The 15385-nt window shown below is 33.6% G+C and overlaps 1 protein-coding gene across 6 annotated transcripts in view; it reads left to right on the top strand.

Annotated features, from left to right (window-relative positions):
• ADAM23 (ADAM metallopeptidase domain 23) overlaps positions 1 to 15385 on the top strand; it is a 73543-nt gene that overhangs the window by 37839 nt on the left and 20319 nt on the right. For 5 of the 6 annotated variants that reach the window (XM_082763438.1, XM_082763436.1, XM_082763440.1 and 2 more), the window contains exons 13-23: positions 743 to 833; positions 2387 to 2435; positions 4611 to 4710; positions 7510 to 7581; positions 8379 to 8465; positions 8949 to 9029; positions 10573 to 10623; positions 11089 to 11152; positions 12596 to 12701; positions 14212 to 14331; positions 15163 to 15331. In XM_082763438.1, the coding sequence (XP_082619564.1) occupies positions 743 to 833; positions 2387 to 2435; positions 4611 to 4710; positions 7510 to 7581; positions 8379 to 8465; positions 8949 to 9029; positions 10573 to 10623; positions 11089 to 11152; positions 12596 to 12701; positions 14212 to 14331; positions 15163 to 15331 (990 nt within the window). Of the gene's footprint in view, positions 1 to 742; positions 834 to 2386; positions 2436 to 4610; positions 4711 to 7509; positions 7582 to 8378; positions 8466 to 8948; positions 9030 to 10572; positions 10624 to 11088; positions 11153 to 12595; positions 12702 to 14211; positions 14332 to 15162; positions 15332 to 15385 lie in introns of those variants that run through there. The other variant, XM_082763439.1, reaches the window with a different exon arrangement.

Here is a 15385-nt window from a genome sequence, read left to right as displayed (position 1 = left end):
ACTACTTTATAACTACAGAATTCATATGTTACAGTATTCAGAGCTTTAAAGATAATTTATTTATTGAAAAGTTAAGACATCTCACAGGCAATCTTGTATCATCACTAAAGTACTGCTTGCTATACTTTTCTTTTTAAGATTAATTTCTTCTGTCTGCATTATACTCTCATGAGTATCATAAACTGTTTTTTACATATTTGTCAAGTATAGACCAAAAATCTCAGACTAAAGAATTTGAATACAGCACTGAAACTCCTTTGGGATTTTCTCACTATAAGAGGGTTGATCTTCTGAGGTGCTGATGGCATGTAGCCATTACTAATTTATTTTAGCTTAAAAGCTAAAATCATTAAAGCTAGTATTGATTTTTTTTTTCTTAATAATATTTTTATCCTCAGAGTAGTGTTAAATCTAATATGAAAATCTCATTTTGATGTGGGTTAATCATATTACACAAAAACTGTATTACCTATACAGTAAGAAACAGACTCCTTTCTGTAGGTTGACCACTGGACAGGGATTTCCTCAGAATAAGAGGAAGATTTTTCCATTAGAGACTTAGTTGTGTTTATTTTCTTTATATGCACACAGAATTGTGATTGGCTGGACATAATTACTTTGTGATGTAGTAGGTATGTGGTAAACCAGGATGAGTTGGGATAATATTAATTACAATAGTTTATGCTCTTACCCTTTTTTTTTTCTTTTTTTCTTTTTAAATTGCTTGCCTCTTCATACACAGTATGGCCTTCCATTGGCCATGGCACAGGAATTAGCACAAAGTCTTGCTCAGAACCTTGGAATACAGTGGGAGCCAGCTGCCAGGAAACCGAGTATGTACATGGAGTCACCTTTTGTCCTCCTTAGCTAAATCTATAAATACTCGTCCTTTGTAATATTTGAAATGAACACCAAACTTTTAACCATAGAACAAGACATTCTATTTTTGGAAATATAACTGAAAACGTTTCAGTTTAACCAAAGTGAGAGCCACTCATTTTGCAATGACCTCAGCAATGTCCTGATTTAGGTTAGATTCATAACCAACATTCAAAGGTGTAATGTAAAAACAACATTAGTTTAACTCAGAATTCCTTACCTATCATAATGTAATCTACAATTCCTACAGAACTGTTGCTTTTTTTTTTTTTTTTTTTTTTTTTTTTTGGAAAAACACGTTATTTATAAAGAAGTTGCTCAACTTGGTATCTGGCTGCTTCACAGCTGGATTAGATTGACATGGTAAAGCCTGTCTGGGGAGTAAAGAAACTTTTTTTTTCCCCCTTCTCACTTGTATCTTGTAAGCAATTTGGCTACATTATCTCTTTGGTTTTTTTTTTTTTTCTGTAAAACTGTGAATGATAGTAGCAACTTTGTTTTGGAATCACTTCGGAGATCTGCGAATTAGGAAGCAATGTGAAGGGAGTATTGTTTTGTAAAGCATCACTTTTAAACTGTGTAAACTTGGAAATAGCTAAAATATTTTGTTTTCTACATTGTTGTTTTCTGGTTAGATAAAGCAGTGTTTATCTAACATGGAAATCAATATTTCTTTTGTCTGTAGGGTATAAACATTTTTAAAATGCTAGCTTAGTTTCCTTATTTGGATACGCTTTATAGAGGAAGATTAATGAGAGACCTGGATAGAGGAGAAATAGCCATAGAAATAATTGTATTTTCTGTCGAGGAAAAGTTTAGATTTAGTGCAGTAACCAGAATGCAGAACGTTAATCTTTAAGACGTTCCTTCTTTGGTAGATGATTTTTATGGGTAGTCTATAACTTCTGGTTTACCAACCATAATATATTGATCTTTTGGTTTTATTTTATGAATTTTGTCACTGTTGACTTACATGCTATAGCTGTAAGTAAGCTGTAAATCCACTTTCACTTAACTACTTTTTATAATGAATTTTGGTTTGGCTGATTCACATATTGTTAGTTGCTATTAATACCTATATGACAAAGAGGAAAAAAAAATATATGGACTGTCCTGTAACAATTTTCCTTCATGGTGTTCTGTACGCATTTTAGGTTGGAGGAAGTGGCAACATTTTTAATCACCAGGATTGTATACTACACAGAGCCTTGTGCTGCCTGTTTTGAGAGCATGTAGGGAAGAATGTTGCCAGCTATTTTTAGCTTTTTATACTGCCTGAAACTTAGTGTTGAGTCAAGAATGTGCACATATAGGAATGTGAAATGACCACATTCCTTGTAAGTATATTAACAGTTTTTCAAGTGGGCTGTTTTTTAGGGCTGTACAGCAATTCGATCAGCTAATCTTTGTATAATTAGTCAAGGTCCATTATTATAGCGAGTACTTCATTGTAAGCGTATTTATAACTGTTTTCCTTTTCTGTTGTATGTTGGTCTTGTCTGAGAAGAGTGTGACTGCACTGAATCCTGGGGTGGTTGCATCATGGAGGAAACAGGGTAAGTCCTAACTATCAGTAACTGAGGGCTCTGGAATAAGTTCATAGTTTACATTATGACATAAATATTTATGTACTGGACTATGTGCATGTGTTTTATTACCAATAAATGAAAATCTAGTAGCCCAATCATTAGGATAATTGGTTTTGTCTTTTCTATTTTTCTTTGTTATTGCCATTTTAGGAAGATACTCATAAATCTTAGATTCTGGAGTTCATAGGAGAGTTATTCTGAAATGGTTTGTTACACTTAAAACGATTCAAGAGTAAAGAATGTGAATTTTCAATTAAATAAACCCATACTTTTTCCATACAGTTGAAAAGCATCGCAATACAGTTTTGATAAGTGGTATTCCTATTTTCTTCATAATTTTATTTTTTTCCATTTCCTTCAAAATTCTAATTTTGAACGAGCAGATCTCTCTTCTGTTCAAGTGAATAAAAGTAGAAAGCTGCATGTTTTCAGCAAGTGCTCTCAATCCTTAACTATACAGTTGTTAAAGTCTGAGGGGGAAGCATATCTATATAGGACAAGACCAAGTTTCATTGCACTCTACACACTGCCAAAGATTCTTTTCTTTATATTGTATTCTTTCTTTGTATTGTAAGCAATTTGGCAGAAAAGGAGAACTTCTGAAACAGGTTTTTGAGTCCTGAGGTCCCTTCCTGCAGAATTCTTTCCCGCTGCAAAAATCCTGGAGAAAATTAGTTATAAATAAGACAGAAGGAGCTTAGTTTGTTCATATACGTTATCTGGAATTTGATTCTGCAGTAGAATTACTGTGCGGCTTTCGTGTGAGCTTGTGTTTGCCAGCTACCTTATGAATGCAGCAGAGAATTACATAATGTTTGTTTCTGTAATACGAAGTAAGGCATAGATCAGAATAGATACTCGCTTCATTCTCATGGTGAACTCAGCAAAGTAGCTGTCTCAGATGGAAATGTCAGTAGAAGATGTTGTAGAACAAACCTCTTCTGCAGATAAAGTAACAGTAAAAAATTGCTAGAAGCAGATTATAGTCACCCAGAAGCTGAAAAAGAAGCATAATGTAAAATATTACACTTAAAATATTAAATAATAAAATAATAATATAAGCGTAATAAATAATATTACACTTAAAATATTAAATAATAAAAGTGAAATGGGTAAATAATTAGCTGCAGTGTAAAGCCTTTAACTTAAATCCATCAGTACCAGAATACCTTTTATTTTAACACAATAATTCATTGGGGAAATGTCAGCTCAATAGCAGTCAAGCAAAGAACCCTTTTCCAATAACATTTGGGAAAGGAATGGAGAACATCCTTACAGCACTGTTACCCCCCATCTTTCAATGTGAATAGTTCTGATTCCCAGATGTCAAAACATGGCTATTAAAATTATTTGATGTTTTCTATATAATAAATGACTAATAAAATCTGTTTTCATCAGGATGGGAAAGAGATGGAGAACAGGAGATAGGAGAGAAGCCATCATAATCAGCATAGTAAATGAGGGAGAAAATACAATGAAGATTTTTAAATAAGATTAAACAAGGCTTCCCAAGCAAGTCCTTGCGCAGAAAATTGTTGAAAGATGGAAAAATATTCTGTCAATAGTAGTACGCTGCTGTTCTGGATGCTTTCCTGGACATTTTCTCAGGGCCAAAGTCTGAGATGAGATTTGGGAAATGTTTGTTGTTTTTATTTATTCCGACCTTGTGCAGCTACAAATGGCTATGAATTCTTTTTGCTTTAAAAAATCAACCTTATTAACAGGATCAGATGACTTGAACAGTTTTAAAACCCTGGCATGAAAACAGGGATCAGGAATGTAATCCATTATTTAAACTGAAGTTGCAGCGAAAGAAACCATAAAGCAATTGGATTATGCATACAATCAAGAGGGTGCATAGCAGCTTTTTATGATAATGTGGTTTCATATTATTAAGAAGATTTGAAGACCATGGTATCCATAGATAGACCATAGATCTATATAACAAAGATACAAAAATGCAAACAATTCTAAAAATCTTTTTCTTTCATTCTGATTTTGTTGTTTGAAATATAAATCTGAACTGACAATACACAGTGGCTGTAAGAAACAGGGATTTACAGTGTAAAAAATGTTATGACCCCTCTGCCCTCTTCCAGTAACTGTTGATGCATTTACTCAGCTAATTCTTTGCTATTTTAGGGTTTATCATTCCAGGAAATTCTCCAAGTGCAGCATTGCAGAATACAAAGAATTTTTACTTCGTGGGGGAGGTGCTTGTCTTTTCAACAGGCCAACAAAGGTAATAAATGTTTAGCAGGGGTGGTGACTACCAACACATTATAATGAGAATGTAATTGTTCCACTAACACCCATCTGGTTTCAGATTTGTCAAAATATCTGTGTGGGTATTTTCTGAGGTTACTTGTAATTAGCTGAATGTTCATCCATAACATTTAAAAATAGTCTTGAGGAATCATGCAACTTGTTTTCCATTAATTCTTCATGCTCAAATAATGACAAATCTTGCAGTTGATTTGCGTAGCTAGATGCATCCCATTTTAGAATAAATGTTCTACCTATTAATCTGAAAGTAGTGCAAAATAAATCCAGAATTGAGTTTGTATAGCACATCTACTCTATTCTTGGGATCTTTGCTTGACGTTGTTAAAAGGAATTTAATTCCTAATGTGGTAATTGGCATATCAACAGATTTTACATCATATAGAGAGTAGCAGTATTGTTGAAGTTAATTTCATTTTATTTCAGGTATACAGCTAACAAAGTCCATAATTTATAACAGTTTCCTCGTACCATCCACATTCCTTTTTTTTCTACAAAAAAAATCAAGGTCATTTTTTTTTCTTTCTTCCTAAGGCGATATGAACATGACATCCCTCTAAAGCAACTAAGTAGTGTAAAAATACTCCATGTGGCATTTTTTGCAATGTAAGATCAATCTGAAGTATTAATACTCTATTTAATGACAATGTCAAACTTGCTGTCCTTGTAGAATTTAATACTGCATGGACTACCAGACTGTTCTGTTTGCTGTGCTGTATCCTTTGGGGACCATTACCTTGTACAATTAACAAAAAAAAAAATGTGCTTCTTAGAGTGTTTTGAATCTTTTCCTAGGGTAGCAGTTTTTGCTTGTAGAATAAGAGTGGGAGAATTGTTACAGAAAAGAGTAAGTGGGGAGAAAGAAAAAATTTCATTTTTGTGATTAAAATAGGATGATGATAAGGTAATGGGAAGTAATTGTGAAATTGCAGACAGAATAAAAATGCAGTTTACTTCAATGAAAGTGATCCCAGGAGAATGGTTGAATTATCTTTATATGTTATCTGTGTTAGTGTTTCACAACTTCAAAATTAAAGGTCTTTAGGGAAAAAAATCATACATCATTTTGAGTCTTATTATTTGGAGGTAGGTAAGTGAGGTGGAAAATAGCATACTTAATTTTGAGATAATTAAAATGTAGTTGTGTTAAGCAGTCACCATGATGTCATTTTTAATTTGAGCTTAATTTGAGTCTGTGACACATAGGAACATTTGATGGTGTTTGTGTAATGCCACAGGAAGTTTGTTTGCTTTTGTTCTTGAAATTCTCTGATTGACCCCTTTGCATTATCTTACCAGCTGCAGGTCAAATAACCAGGTCTGTTTGATAGAGAACTAAATTTCAGGTTCAGAATATCAGATGTTGAAGTTTCCACAGAAGCATAGAAATAACAATGGCTTATAGAGAGAACGAAAAAATAGTTTTCTCAATCATGTTGACATTGCTACTAAAGAAAAGTACATGTGGTTATTGTTTCAGTTTAGTTTTGCATCCAGCACCCAAAATTACAGGTGCTGTTGATTATCTATGCAGTTTATGCAAGAAAAAGAAAATATTTTCTTTCTTTTTAATGAGGTAATGTTGTTCCTCTTTTTATTTTCTTTCTTTTTTTTCCTTTTTTTTTTTTTTTTTTTTTTTTAGGAGTTTTAAAGCAATCTTATACGATTAAGCTCTTCTCTGCCTGACTTGATTATAATAGAATTTACCAATCAGACCTTACCAGCAGAAAGTATCAGGTTGTTACTAGCAGTGAGTGTTCTGAGAGAGAGAGAATAGGGAGTGAGTGGAAAGATGTAAAATGGACATATGACCAAAAAAAATGCAATAAGAATAAACTAGTTAAAGATTGTAATGTAAGAAAATGTAAATAAAAAATACTGACTCCCATGGTGGTTTAGTGTACAATGTCTTAACTGTCCCTTTGAACAGCAGAACCAAAAATAATACAAAGAGACTTGAGATTTTAGTCCAATGCTAGGCTTAGAGGTCGACAATAGTTTTGGTTTACCTTTTAAAAAATATTATACTTAGAATTATTCGTAGATTTTCTTTTTTTGCCAGTATCAGAAAACATGGTGTAATTTGTGAATTACTCAAGAGTTTATTTCCTGGTTATTAATTGGGGAATGTATTGTTTTTCTCATTTAATTTTCATCCTGAACTACAGAATATATCTATATTGTATATATCTGGTCCTGGGAGTATCTGCTTAGCACGATTTATATTTATCTGTGTTATTCCAACTTAGTTATACACACAGTAGACCAGGTAGTTTTAATAGTATTTCTTAGTGTTATTATTTTCACGCATGAACACATTACACTGGAATAGATGGAAGGTAATTGCAGGAGCAAGTATGGGTGCCTGAGTAGATCCTAGAGATCATATTACTGTTTTCTTAAAGGAATTATCAAATTATGCAAGTCCATGAAATTAGAATGAAGTTACCACTTTGTGATCTATTTTACTGTCTCAGTTTATTTATTTTTTGGGGGGTGAATATTCTCTTAAAGGGGGCTAGCAGACAGGTGGTTTAGCTGTGTTACATTTCATGTATTTCATGTCTGCATGATTCTGACTAGCTGCACTTGAAAGCCATGCAGCATGCCCTATCACTGTAGTAAGGGATATATTCTCTGTGTGAGAGTGTGTCTGTAGCATTGCAGAGATGGGCTATGTATGATAGAAAAGTCATTTGATACTATTTTTATTCTTACTTTTGGGGCCGGGGGCTCGGGGGTGCTCTTTTGCTTTCAGCTCTTTGAAACTACTGAGTGTGGAAATGGATACGTGGAAGCAGGAGAAGAATGTGATTGTGGTTTCCGAATGGCAAGTAAAGAGTTCTTATATCCTATTCTGCAAGTCTGCCTCACAAAATACATTAAGATAATTTATATGATCGGTAAGAGAGGAGGAAGGGTTATGGAAATTAATCTGTTTTGCCTTTTGCTATGGAACAAATTAATTAAAGGACTGTTAAAATATTTTTTTCCAGTGAGAATGAGTGCAAAAGTAAAGTCTATACTCAGAACAGTCTTCCTGTCATTTTAATGAAAAGGAGTTACTGTTTTCTAGCATATTTTGCATTGCGCTGTAGAAATGTTTACCCCTTTCCTTTGCCTGGGTAGTGTGTCTGGAGTGTTAGGTTCCTCATCAGTGTTCTGGAAATATGTGTCTTTGTTCAGACAACGAGTAAGCTTTTGTTTTATTCTCTAATGTAGAAATATTTATGGAACTTTTTTTTTTTTTTTTTTTTTCCAAAAATCTGTCCTGTAGCCTTGAGAGCTAGTTCTAGTAATTAACTATAGTTACAAATATAATTAGTTTTCTTAATTGTTTTTCTGCATTTAACACAATTTGACTACGCAGTATGCATTGGTACAGGCTATTCCCCACCTGTGTAGAGGCTTTGGAAAGTGTGAATCTACTTATTACTATAGCACGTATGTCACCATTTTCCTCTTACTTTACAATTTGAGCATTGTAAAGGATATTTTCAGCTGATAATTTCAAGTCATTAGCGCTAAAGTGAATCTTTTGTCTGCTGGTACATTATAGTTGGTTGGAAAGATTGGGAAAAATATTTAAAATGGGAAATTAAAAAGATCACTTACTGTTTTCTTCAGGAATGCTATTCAGACTGTTGTAAGAAGTGCTCTCTTTCTAATGGAGCTCATTGTAGTGATGGACCCTGCTGTAATACATCATGTCTTGTGAGTGTTCTTGCATTGTATCTATTGTTCTTCTCAGTTGTCTGTGGAAGTCATGCACTTGTTAAAGTTGCAAGTGTAATTTATGGACAATGAAGAGAAACAGCTCAAATATAGGCTGAGACTATTATTCCAGACAATATTCCAGTGGTTACTGCACCAAATATAAAGGGAATAATAGTTGCATTAGATTCGTGTTCATGTAAAAATGACATTTATTTTTATTTATCTATCATAGATTACAAAATATATATATATATTTTCGAAGTATTACATACTTCATTTTAGCCTTTAAAAGATTAAGAAACTGGAACATTTTTTCAATGCTTTGAAATAGCTGTTGAGGTTGTGTTGTTTTGTGGTTAGACAAGCAAAAAGAAGAACAAATATATGTGAGTTTAGTGTTTAAAAAGCATTAAAATGAAGAGTAATTCCAAACAGGAACCTTTGCTGTTACATAATCTTACTATATTCTTCATTTTCTAGTTTTTTCCACGAGGCTATGACTGTAGATATGCAGTGAATGAATGTGATATTGCAGAATTCTGCACTGGAGATTCTGGCCAGGTATGTAGGCAGCTCTCTCTGCCCAAACTATTGCTATTTGCTTGCACTTGCTTCACACCAATTCAAGAGGAAAACCCAGACTGACAATCAGTTCTGTCATGTGCCCTCAAATAACTGTACTCGGGGAAGGGAAGAGTTTATTATTATTCTAACAAAATTTCTTAGATATAACAATACAAACTAATATAAGCAAGCAAACAAAATCTAGTGGTCTCAGAATATGACACTTTTGGGGGTTGGTTTTTAAAACTCATTCGTTTTATTTTTTATATCTGTATAACATTTGTGTCAGAAATCCTCCTGTACTCTCTGCTTTGTCTATAGTTTAATTACTAAGAATATAATGCAGATGTGAATGGGTTCAAAGTTAATAACAGTAAGATTTCATGAAATAAAAGTTTAAAATGCAGATATAGAAAATACAGACAATTACAACAAATTGGGAATAAAATGCTATGGTTTTAAGAGTGCACATGTGATTATTTTATAAATTGTACACATTTCTCTTGAAAATACTTCTATAATTCTCAAAAGTACAGGAATAAAGAGCAGACAAAAGGTTAATTTGAATTCTTTTAAATAGTTAACATTCAGCACATCTTCCATTTTCACAGTAGTTTTGACTTGTTAGGTCATACATGTTCCTTTTCAATACTGAGTATTTATCGCCGAGATTATATAAGAACTTTATAACTCTGCTGCAGCCTACTGTATCAGGTTCTTAACTTTGAAGAAATAAGATCTCATAGTTCTCTTTGGGCATTGGCTGTATTGTAGATCACAATAAATTAACAGTAACCTCTTTGAATATTGTCATCCGAGACATTTACACTTACAGATAGTAGCTATTGGTGAGATTTTATTGTAAATCTTTCATTCTGTAGGTGGAGACTTCTCAGTGGAGGAAAGAGGCTTTTTTTATCTGGAATGGCTGCCCAGAAAGTATTGGCTATGATGTACATTGCAGCACCATGCCCTTTCCAAATCTTCACCAGTCCCTTTTTTGTTGAAGAAAAGCACTGATGCTGCTGTACTCCTAGCTTTAATTATCTGAGACTTCTGGGGCTAATGAATTGTTCATATCAAGAATTTTTGCAATGCCAAGAGAACATGACAATTAACATGATCATAATACAATATGGCTCTGTAATCAACAGAGTGGTAGGCTACAGCTAACTGTTCTCTCACGTTCTTAGTGGGACTGAGAATGTAGTGGCAGTGTTGCGTATGAGAACAAACACAGACACGGTGTTTGTTAGGAAATATCCTGTTACTGAGCACACCTGTTTTGCTTTTTATTTTGCTTCACCTCCTTAATTTCCATTGGGAATATGCAGAAAGTTAGAATCAAAGCTTGTATTTTATGGCTGAAGATGTTAATTTTTTCATTTTTATAAATAGCTATAAAGATTCCTCCAGGAATTATGTTGTCTACCTCCTTTGTATGTTTTGCAATTGTCACTTAAAACCAGGAATATTCCATATGTGATCCTTTTGATGGATTGCAGTAACACGATTTAAAAAAAAATGTACTCCTTTTCAGTGTCCACCAAATCTTCATAAACAGGATGGATATGCCTGTGATTCTAATCAGGTATGTAATGTTCTCAGATCTCTGCACATCAATTAATACAATTTGACCCAATACAAGTTTTCATTTTTGTAAAGATCCCGTCTTCTGTATTTCTGCATAGATATTGTCTTTTGGACATTAGTGTCATTTGTGCTGAATGCACTCTGTGAATAGTAATGATTTGTAGTTTGAGTAAAATCTGCTTGGTATCTTTACATTTTTGCATGTAGATATGAAATTATAATCCGTGTTCTTTACAGCTATGTAAATGAGAGATATAAAGCAGCTGCTGAAATTTCAATGCATATTAGACACCAACTGACTTTGAGAATCCAAGCCCAAATGTGTGGTCCATCTACCCAAATTCATGAAAACTATTATACACTCCAAGATGTGGATGAAGAATCAAAATGAGACTTTTGTCAGGGGAGGGGAATGAAAGGAAACAGTGGTCAGTTCTCATTACTAACATTGTGTTCTGTTTAGGGCCGTTGCTACAACGGTGAATGCAAGACAAGAGATAATCAGTGCAAATATATCTGGGGATCTAGTAGGTTGACTTCTACTACCTTAAATGTATTTTATTTCTACTTCATTCTTGCCTTTGTTTTATATTTTTAGTGTTTTACTTTTTTGTTCTTCCCACTGTAAGTTAAAAGGTTTCTGCTCAGTAGACAACAGTGTGAAACTGTGACTTGATTGCCAAACAGAATGTCAGGTTGCATGCTTGTTTGGGAGTGGGGACAGTGAGATTGTTCTGACCTGATGTGGTTGCAGATATAGACAGGGTAGCAAATGCTGGACTCTGGTGGAGTTAGGTGAGATTAGCAAATTTGAGTTACTATTACCAGGGAAAAAAATGGGTTTCAGGATTTATTTTGTTCTATAGTTTCAAACATGGTTTTGGTTGTTAGGTTGTTCGTTGTTGGTGTTGCTGCTTTGCTTTTAATGGTAGTTGTCAATTCCCTTATCCCAGCACTGGTTCATGCTAAAGCTGCTCCTACCCTCTTTGTTGAATCATCCTATATTCAGGAAAATTCATACATTAGTATGTATTTAATTATCCATATTACAAATTTAAACATAGATGTAAACCTGATTGAGTAAAATAGAATTGTACTTGTGATGGAGTTTGCTTGCAGCTGAGAGGGGATAACTACTCAGTTTAATGACTTTGAGACAGTTCAGCAGAGCAGACCTATCAGGATGTCCTGTACTCTAGCACTTAATGTTTTCTTGAGTTTTGTCTAACCATAACTGCTACTGCTGCTTATGCCTACTTGAGACTTGAGTTTTTTCTTTCTTTTTTTTTTTTTTTTTTGGGGGGGGGGGGAGCCTGAGAGGTGAGGGATTTATTGTATAACATTTATTTGTTTTTACTTTATCATCCTCTATATAACTGTGGTGCTTTTTTCAGTGATTTTCAGAAGAAAAAAAAAAGTGTGTTCACAAATAATTGTGGTTTTAAATCTGTTAGTTCAGATTTTCACTCCTAAGAAGCAGTAGAAATCACACTCTGACTGTTCAACCTTGATTTGTGTGTGAACTCCTAAAACAAACTGAAAAAAAAACAACACTTAGAGTTGATTATCAGGTGTTGTTGTATGTCATAGATATAATTTTTGATCTCCTGAAAAACAGATCAGGAATAAATGCAGTGAGAACAAACAGATTAATGCTATGTGTAGATGTTATGAGGTGAACCAAATAACAAATAGAGTTAAATTCAAATGGAGAAAACAACACAGTTACTTTTATAAAAGTTCAGAGCAGATTTTGAATATAGGGGGTTATTTAGAAAAAAGCATCTGTAGGTATTGCAGTTCTGTCTGTGTAGGTTCTCACTGTGGAAAGTGCTATCTCTGTATATACAAATGGTTAGATTTTGTGTTAAAAATAATAATGATCCAACTGCAATAGAATATTATGCAAGTTTTCAAAGCACTTGTGTCACTATTAAAAAGTACAATCCTTTTCCTTTCTTCATCAACAGAGTCCTCAGGATCTGACAAATTTTGTTATGAGAAGCTTAATACAGAAGGCACAAAAAAAGGAAACTGTGGAAAGGATGGAGACCGATGGATTCAGTGTAGCAAACAGTAAGTGTGGTTTAAGTAGAGACAATTGGTATTTTATAATATATTGGTTTAATTTTTAAATTTTTAATTTTTAAAACTATTGGTTTAATATTTCTGCTTGTTCATCAATGCATCAGCAGTTTGTTTAGCACTATTTTGAATATTCACCTCACAAGGTTTGCTGCTTGAGAAAGTTCCATGTCTGTTTCTGAAAAGTCCACAGGTGACTCAGCAATATATTTCTAAAGAATTCTAGGTTTTAAGGATAATAGTGTGTAATTTTTGTGCTCTCAGACGGCATGGGGTACAAGGCAACAAAAAGTCACAGGTTTATGTGTAATATACAAATGCCTTAGAATTGGTGGGGATAAATTAGGCTGCAAATTAACAGTGTGTTCTTGCTTGAGTGGCTCTAAGACTGTTACTAGGTTATGCTCTTTCAAGTATGTTCCAACCTTTATTTTGACCAGAGAGGAGCATTAGACATTTGAACAAGCTATATAGGAAATGGCTGATTTTATTTGTATGTGCACATTGCTAGATGAATATTTGATTAAATTTCCTTTTCAAGTCAATAATTTCTAATGGGTAGGCTTAACCTTCTCCTGATTTACTAACTCTTCTGTAATTTTTTAGATTTTTTTTTTTTTTTTTTGGAATACACATAAAAATTGTACTGGCTAAACAGTGTGTTCCTTATTTGACTGATGTTAGTTACATGGTGTTATTTTTTCTTTTGGGTTACGTGATTAATTTCAGATCGGAAAATTAATATTTCAGGTAAGGGAGGAAGTGGTTAAATGGATTTTTGTATATATGAAGAATGGTGGTGTTCTGATATGCATACCAAAACCCTAATTTGCGTAAAAGCTTTTTTTTTTTTTTTTTTTGTCAGTAGAAAGATGATGGTCTAACTGAAGAGCTTTTTAAAATCTTTGCAGTTTTAACAAATACAGTTTCTAGCACTCATCCAGCTGTTTGTATGTCTCTGGGCAATTATAGAAAGTGATGAAGCTTTAAGCAGAGACCCTTCTGTTGAAGAATGCACATGTAAAATAACAGCAAATAAAGTAGATTCTTTCCTAAAATTCATGCACACCATCATCTTATTGATTGTCTGCAGTCCTGCAAGGGAAATAAAATGCAATGAAAAATTTAAACTTCACATTAACGTATGATGTCCAAGCTGTTAGATGTAGGAAAATGTAATGTAGTCTGACAGGACAAAGCCGTGTACAATTCGCCTCCTTTTCATTGTATTGTATTTAGAGCACAGATGAAATTTGTTCATATGAACATTATGTAAATACTGTGCACTGGTACATTAGAATGCATAACTACTGGTTTCTGCCTCTTGTCATTTACACCAAATAGCATTTTATTTCTACACTTATACTCTGAAAGTCTATCGCGTGATTTACTGTCCTATGTTACTTAATGTGATCAGCAGCAGCATTGCTGGTCTTTCTGTTTTGTAACTTTATTTCATACTATTTCAGTAAACTTCATGATTTTTGCTTTCATATTACAGTGATGTTTTCTGTGGCTTTTTGCTCTGCACTAATCTTACTAAAGTTCCACGAGTCGGTCAAGTTCAAGGAGAAATTATCCCAAATTCATTTTATCATCAAGGACGAATAGTGGACTGCAGGTAAAAGATAATTTTGCTCTGTCAAACCTAAATGAATGGACATAAGAATAAATGTAAAAATACATGATTTAAAAGTAATTGATACCTTACAGCAAAATTACTGTTCTCAGCATTGTTTCTTCTGATTAAAAGAAAATATTCCACATTTAAAGAGGGTGAAATGTGGGTTGCCCTCCTCATTATTCTGTCTCAACTCTATTAGCAGTACTTCACAGTCAGAATTTAAAGCTCAGCATTATATTTTTCTGGAAAAAATAGACCTGTAATTACCAAAGACCCATGAGTTAAACATAATATCTTCAGAGAAATAAGTGCTTATAGAGAAAGTGAAAGTTCAGAGGGAGAGATCTGTGAAGAGTTGTGGCTGGATGTTAAGTTACAGTTCAGTTAAGGGTCAGGTAAACGGATTTTATTTTGCTGTGCACAGTATTGGATTTGTATTTAAAGACATTGGAAACATTACTGTCACACTAAGAATATTCTGTTATATAGTTAGAACCTGAGTGAACAATGTTTCTGAACTCTTCTATTATTCCACTGATGTTTTTATTTAAATGTCATCACCTGGGAAGTTATTAAATATTTTCTAGTAATAGCAATCTGCAGCATTTACAAAGATTTAGGTCATTATCTAGACCTCTTTTTAGTCTGACAACTGAAACACTTTGTCAATCCTGTGGATGGAGAAAAAGACTTGATAATTTTGTTGTGTTTGTGTATGTATGGACGTGAGAAAGGTATGAAACTTTTATTACCTAGACTGACATGTTTAATATTTTCAAAAGACTGCAGTCATAATACTAATATTATCTTTAAACTTATTTCTCCTAGTGGTGCTCATGTTCTTTTAGATGATGATACAGATTTAGGTTATGTGGAGGATGGAGCTCCATGCGGTCCTCACATGATGTGTCTGGACAAAAAGTGCCTGCCAATTCAGTCCTTGAACATAAGCAGCTGTCCCATTGGTTCTAATGGAAAAGTCTGTTCCGGTCATGGGGTGAGCCTGTGCTTGGAGTTAGCAGCTATGCTTCTCTAGCTATCTCTGTTACAT

This window comes from Aythya marila (genome assembly GCF_965140915.1).
Source record: "Aythya marila genome assembly, chromosome: 6".
Lineage (NCBI taxonomy): Eukaryota > Metazoa > Chordata > Aves > Anseriformes > Anatidae > Aythya > Aythya marila.
This window is presented reverse-complemented; position numbering and strand designations above follow the sequence as displayed.